Source organism: Melospiza melodia, chromosome 10, assembly GCF_035770615.1.
Source record: "Melospiza melodia melodia isolate bMelMel2 chromosome 10, bMelMel2.pri, whole genome shotgun sequence".
Lineage (NCBI taxonomy): Eukaryota > Metazoa > Chordata > Aves > Passeriformes > Passerellidae > Melospiza > Melospiza melodia.
Window position 1 is genome coordinate 22,793,936 of NC_086203.1, and position 7,381 is coordinate 22,801,316.

The following is a 7,381-nucleotide window of genomic DNA, read 5'->3' on the forward strand; positions in this document are numbered from 1 at the left end:
AACCTTTTTCTTTTAGCTTACAATTTTTGTGCTCCAAGAGCATGAAGACAATAAATATCCCATGAGAATTTTAAAATGAAGCAATACTGTCCCTTCAAGATTATCTTTTAGTGGCATTAAACTTGCACTCATGTTGGTGACAATTTACACCTTGCTAAGCAACTTCAACAAAACTCTTGGGTAAGAATGCAATTCAGATCATGACAATGCCTCTCAGTGGAGGCTTCTGATTTTTAGAATAAAGGAGTTTGACTGAGGGAGCAAACAAAAAGATTCAGGTAGCTTCCTATCAAGGGAAAACAGTACAAAGCTGTCTGAATTGAACCATATGTTGTTTTCTCAGATATTCCATCAGGGATGACACAGGCTGCTTTTCATTGACTTCACAAGCCTGAACAGCAGCACTGGCTCCTCCTCTAAAGAATGACACATCAGAACTTTCTTCTTTTGAGGGCCAAATCACACCTTAAAACTTCAAATTAGATTTGCATATATAGTAGCTTTTATTTTGGAAGAGTATTCAAAGTTCCAGTGCAACTGGGAGACCATATACTTGATTAATGAAATACTTGAGGTGCATATACCTCAAGAGACAAGAGACCAAGACAGAAGGAAACAGAATGGTAACAGATGGAAACCTGACTGCAATATTGCAGCATTAGCTAAAGTAAATTTAAAACCAAACTATTTTTAGCAGTGATTACCCACACAATAAATTCTTAATCCTCATTTTAATATTTAGCAACAGTTAGCAACTGTTTTTCTTTTAATTGTTTATTGTTTGCTATATCAGTTTATTGTACCATTGAAAATAAATTAGTTTGGTTTCTCAAAAATATACATTGCATTAATAGTAATTTTAATGAAGATAACAGCCAATTTCTTTCATGAAAATCAGACTAAACTTAAAGGCCTTACAGAGTCACCAGCCCAAGGAATTTTTTTTTTTTGGTGTTTATTGGGAGAAACCTACATGTTACTGTATACCCTACATTAGAAGTACACTAAAAGATTCCCATACCATTTGTTTAAAATCACCATCTCAATTTTTCTTCAAAAGCAAGCAGTTAATTCTAAGCCAGCTCAAGTCACTCGTACAAGCCTTACAAGGTACAGCACCCTGTCATGGAGTTTAAGGCATATGATGATTGCTGTACTGCAGAAGTCTGTATTGCAGACTGCTTGGACTCTGGATTATTGTGGTACAACAGACAACCTGGGAAAACATTCCACAGTACCCTTAAACACTGATTACATGAACACAGAGGAAATTTGGGTATAAATTTCTTGTACCACTAGTGCTTATTTGATACAAAACTAAAAATTCTTTAAAAAGTAAAATAAGAAAGGGGACAAGAACCTAGTTTCCATTCATTAATGCCAGTAGAATTACTGACTTTATAATAAAGTGCTGAATGGAATCAGAGTTATTTATCAGACATTGGTCTGTAGCAGGATCAGGTACAAAGTGACCGTGGCAGCACCAGGACATGTTAGATCTTCCCTACAGCACTTACTCTAATATGGCATTTCTGTAAGTTTTACTTATTTGTCACTGACCTGCTAAAGAGTTAAAAAACTTTTCCATGCTGAATTATGTCTGAACTAAGGGAGAACAATGTTCAGCATTTCCATATAAGATTGATGTAATAATCAGAACAGCATCACAGACATTGAGTTCTTTGATACTCACGAGTTTGTTTTGTTTCCCTTGGTAGCTTCATTTTGTTGATTAGACTGTTTCCTTCAAGTACAAAAACAAAGCCTTTTAATTCTTTGTCGTATTCCTACAGAAAGGAACAACAAACATAAGCATCCTGACAGAACTCTCCTCCTGTCAACCAACCATGCTAGTAACATATCAGAAAATGCAGATGGCACTGCAAGTATGACTGGCTCACATTTGATGGCAAAAATATAATCCATACAAATATGTCCTTTACTTGTGTGTTTTATGAACAAATATTGCTGACAAACAGGATTCACGACTCAGTGAGCAAAGCTCAATTCACTGGTTACCAGAGTGCCAAAATTACTTTCTAAATATTTAAACTGTAAAATTACACTGTGACCAACTCACTCTGCAAGCAGGCATACAGAAGTAATTTAAGTAGTCATTTAGTCTGCCAAAATGATAGAACTGCAAGTGACAACTCCACTGTCAGGTCAAAGCCCTCATTACCTTCTAATTTTAAGCTTCATTCACATTTTTCTGGTTTATACTCTAGGTTTCATAGATTTCTTAAAAAACTTACTTTTGATATAGCGGATGGGTTGCCAAAAATCTTCCATTTTGCTCCTGGGTTCTTGCCTTGAGCACTGAATATTTCAACAAACCGGCCCCCCTATGATAAAATGGTTTGAGGATACATCAGCCAGCACTAAATTATCAAGGGTCAAGAGGAGAACCTAAGAATCCCTCTGTATCATGTTGTTACCACAGTCAGTACTACTGATCAGTCAGACAGCAGAATATAAGTAACAGCTTCTAGACTACTATAACATATCAATTCATGTAGTCAATATTTAGCTTTACTAGAGGATTAGAAGATAAAATTGAAGGAATACCATGGAGTATTTTAAAATTATTTTATCTATTATGTCATTCTCTTAAAGGCAAAATTATTGTAGATATTCAAAAACCATGCAAGAGATGACTAATTTATATTTGGATAAGATTTATTTCTACAATTTACCAAATGAAGTGAGTTTTAAAACATGCTGCTAAAAAATAAAAGGTGTTGCAGATAGGATGTTTTGTCTGATTTCCAAAGGAAATGAAGTTTACACCATCTCTCTACATATGTGAATGGCTCTGCCTACATATTTTGCAGTAACTTTTCTAAGTTACCAAATTTCAACCCGATTTGACCAAAAAAAACTTACTAACTTTTCTGGGCCAACTTAAGCAGCCTGGGAGTAGATCTGTTCCAGCCAGCATCACCATGAAAAGGGCTACAGCCTTCATGAGGGAACAGAGAATTACTACTGGAAAAAGATTATTATGGATGTCCCTGTCAGGTGAAAACTCCTGACACACAGCATGTGCCTACTGGACCTCAAGGAATCCCAACACAGGCTCTTGGGGAGGTTGGCTTTATCACCTCTGCTTAGGGAATTACTCACTTCTAGATTTTTGCCATTTGATGTCACATTTTTTTGTGACATCTGATGCACTGAGCCTACAGTTTGCTAAGCATTTTTCAGCAGCATGGTTGACCTAATAAATCATTACAACTCTGCCATTCCCTTCTCATTTCTAGTTGCCTGCACTCCCCAATTCTCTTTATGCTCAGCTGCCCAAGCAATTGCCTGGAAGTCAGAATGAGCAAGAGGGGCAAGCAAAAGAAATGCTCCTCAGATTAGTTTTTCAGAGAACATCAACTCTGCACTGTATATGAATTAGGTATTTTCCTCTGCCCACACACAACTGGCAGCTCCAGCCAGATGGCTGATCCAGTGACTAGACTTAGTAAATTCTAAGGAAATTCAAAATGGCATTCCATATACTCTGCCCAAAATATTTTTTAAACTTACAATGGATGGATTTTTAATATGATATACTATCAATTTTCAAGTTACCCGATTCATTTAAGGACTACAGGATCAAGTTCTCAAAAAGTTCAGAAAGATTTTTAACTGCTAAGCTGTATGTGCTTGCAGCAAATCTTAAACAAGTGGCTTTTTCTTCCATCTTTACAAATACATTTTGTTAATAGCACAGCCCTTGAATTGGCCCTGATTTGAGGTTAAACTGAACAGGACATGGAAAAATACCAGACACTGTTTGTTTGACATGAGAAAATGTCAAACAAACAGTGATGCTACTTTTGCTGACAAAAGTTACTTGGTGCTGTGGAAGATTGCTAGGCCTCATGAGGGGCCCCAGTGAAGTTAAGCAAGAAACCACAAACTCCACAATCAACTGCAGGGGAGTATGGGGCATCTCTGGGAGCACAATCCTGCAAAGTCAGTGGCAGCTAGGCATCAGAAATTCCATGGAAAGCTGAGACAGCCTACAGAACAGCAATCAGAAATATCAATTTTGGGTGCAGAAGTAAAATATTTGGGACCAGTGGGGAAAATGTAGTTGGGGTGGGCTGTTCTTTTGGGATGGGATTGGTGCAGAGAAAGGGAAGGCAAAGTGTGGTGGAAAGAGAGGCCAGGAAGGAGTAAAAGGGATAATGAAGCTCCAAATAATGTGACTGCTGCTGTCACATGCTTGTGCTGGACCAAGGGCATGAACCAACCCCCTTTTCTGACCACACCTTAGGAGCTGGGACTCCTTCCATGACTACATGGAAGCAGATGTGCCTTCCCTGGCCCACAAGGGTAAAGAACAAAAGACACTGGCAAACTCACGTTGTGCACATTCTAGACCTGACAGCATCAGCAGGTACCCACTTCTTCATAACACCTCTACAAAAATACTGAATTATGAAACACTCCAAAACACTCCTGTAGCTGGACTTTTTGCATCTCAGGATAAGCTATTTTAATTGAGCTCTCACAGAGATGAGATGAAAATGGGTAAAAATTAGAATGATTTCTGTTTTACCTGATAGTGGTTTCTGAACATTTTTCCAACTTTCATAGGCAGAAAATAATTTAGCTTCTCAGTCAGTAAAGACACTTGCAAGCTATGCTGAAAAACAAGCAAACAACTTTATGTAGGATTTGACATGAAAAAAATCCTATAATGACACTCCAGCCATATTTTAAAATATGTGAACACTATTATAAAGTACTTTTTTGAGTAGATATGTGTATCAACTGCATCAGAGTGCTACTGCAAAAGAATTAGCACCAAAACAATATTAATATTGACACTGACACTGTCTTGGAAAACATTCTCTTTGTGCATCCAGTACTCAGGGCTGCCTTTTCTTATATTCCAAGTAGAACAAGTAATTTTATGTCAATCCTTATTTTTTATCAACGAAGATCTTCTCATTCTTTAAAAATGCTTAAAAATCATCTTTGACACATATTTTTTTATTGTTCTTTGTTCTCAAATGCCCACTGGAAAACATCAGAATCCATTTAAGAGGAGCTTAACACTCAATATAGAAAAGTAGAAACATGGAACAGCTGCAGCAGAAATCTCTCCATCTAGAGGTACTTGGCAGAGACTTCTGAGACAAGTTATCTTCTTTCACATTCAGCACTCTTCTTTGAGGGTGATTACTGTAAGACTCAAACCAAGCACTTCAGTTATCTGAGGGCTGCTCAAGTCACTGTGAATTAAGAGATGTCTGCAGTTACAGGATTGGAACAGTGGAAAGGGAATAGGACTGACACTGGACGTCCCTCTTTGATCACACTGTGTCTGGGGGCTCACCTGGCATCCACAGAAAGTGAAGAGACCCTGGACATAAAAGAAAGTTGTCACTCCAAAGACAGAGAGAAATCAGCCACAAGAGACAAGAAGCACCTTCACTGAGAACTGGAAGTGCTCCTCAACTCACACAAGAATCCTTTCACAAGACTGCCTCACTTTATTGGATATACTTTCTTCTGCTTGTGTTCAGTTTGGGTACAAACAACTTAAGAATTAAATTATTTTTAACTACTGGATATTATTCCAGACTGCAACCAGTTTTTTACAAATAGAAACAATATGCTGACCAGGTGATTATATATACAGGTTCTCATAATGAACAGTTCAGCTCTCACAACCAAAAAGTAACAAAGCTAAAAAAAATTATGAAAACATATATGGCTACAAATGAACTAGAAATTCAGTGACAATATGCATGAGTTCATGAAGAATGAATCCATCTAAAGGATTAGGGCAGCATTCTATTTGAAAAAGCAAATAATAATTCATTTATGAAAGCAGGATGAAATCTATGGCTATTTATCCACATTTATTTTAATCAGCAACAATTAAATCTTAAAGTTGTCTGTAAATAAAATAAAAATGGAAAAACAATCAGATATTGCAAATTTATCCCATGCTGTTGACAGAAATGTTTGTTTAAATTTTTTTTTATTATAAGGAAAATGAAATTTAAAACCCACAGCATTTGTAGCAGGCCTATCAAAACTTGTAATTAGTATTTTGATAAAATTCATAACCAGGTGACTCTTCCTAACTTCAGTGGAAGGTAAACTTGTAAACCCAAAGTTTAGAAGCATTTGTGTTTGGACAAGTCATTCAGCTACAAAGCTGATCATTGTAAACACCTCTGTGAAATCAGTGAAATGTCAGTTTGTTTTCAATTCAGGCAGGAAAAATACTGCAAGTGACACTGCAATACATCTTTGCTCCTCTATTGCTTAATTATAACTTACCAAATTTCATTACTACAAATGAAGACTAGAAATTACCTTTGCTAGTAAGATTGGTGGCCACTAAAACCATTAAGTGAATGACATATTTGTCACGTAATTACTGAGGTAACGTTAAAAAGTGCTTCCATTATGCATCAAGTATTATTGTTTTTAATTATAGTGAGCTATTCTTAAAGGAGAGAACAATCTGGAAAATTTATAGTTGTGGTATTTTTCCTCTTTTCACCTTTCCTCTTCCCAGTCCCTCCAGAAAGTCTAAAATTCAAGAGTACTTAAAATGCAGAGAGAATATTAAAAAAAAATCAACAGGAATTTGAAATACAAGTCCTCAATTTTTTGCATAGTTATCAAATAAATAGGACTTTTATGACATCTTTGCAGAATGCCATAGATTAGTAGCTTTCTCATTTTTCAGTCAGAGATCAAAATTATTTTTTTAGTGCCCTGAACCATGAACCATGTATGTCTGTCCAACTGGAAACACAGGCCTAACATATCAGTCAATGACAAATAATTAAGAATTTATAAAGTTAAGCAACAATGAAAGGTATTTATCTTTGAATAGATTCCTATCCAAATTTACCTTGTGATGTCTTGGTTTTTGCAGTGGCTTTGATCACTGGTTTCACCATGCTTCTTATATCAACAATAAAGTAGCAGTATCCAAAGGGCCCCTTATTCCTTCCATTCACCCAAGCCACTCAGGACTCTGCAAAAATATCTCCACCCTGTGACAGATTCTCATGTATATTTCAATAATATTTGGTGTTTATGTAGTCCCGGATTCCAACAATTGGTCCTTTGAAAGTGACAAGCAAAAAGAGTATTTCACAAAAAGCAAATGCAAACAGACCTTCAAGCTTTCTTAATCTAATTAGTACTAAGCACTGCTCTAAATCCAGGACAGACAGGGATGGACAGACTGACACAGACCTAAAACCCTTCATAGTCATGGTTAGTCCCTTATCTTAAAAGGCACTATTTACATAAGTATAAGAATACAAGATTCTGATCAATATCCCAGTGCTGGCAAAGCAATGTTTATTTGAGATTTTTTTATTCCAAAGTCATATCTGCGAAGCAA

The 7,381-nt window shown here is 36.4% G+C and overlaps 1 protein-coding gene across 1 annotated transcript in view; it reads right to left on the bottom strand.

Annotated features, from left to right (window-relative positions):
* The window catches only part of CFAP20DC (CFAP20 domain containing), a 65,249-nt gene extending 58,187 nt beyond the window's left edge, over positions 1-7,062 (bottom strand). The window contains exons 1-4 of the mRNA XM_063164313.1: positions 6,881-7,062; positions 4,559-4,645; positions 2,256-2,345; positions 1,694-1,787 (exon numbers count right to left, since the gene is read on the bottom strand). Of these exons, the coding sequence (XP_063020383.1) occupies positions 1,694-1,787; positions 2,256-2,345; positions 4,559-4,594 (220 nt within the window). The 5' untranslated portion in view covers positions 4,595-4,645; positions 6,881-7,062. The remainder of the gene's footprint in view (positions 1-1,693; positions 1,788-2,255; positions 2,346-4,558; positions 4,646-6,880) is intronic.
* Positions 7,063-7,381: the final 319 nt, after the last annotated feature.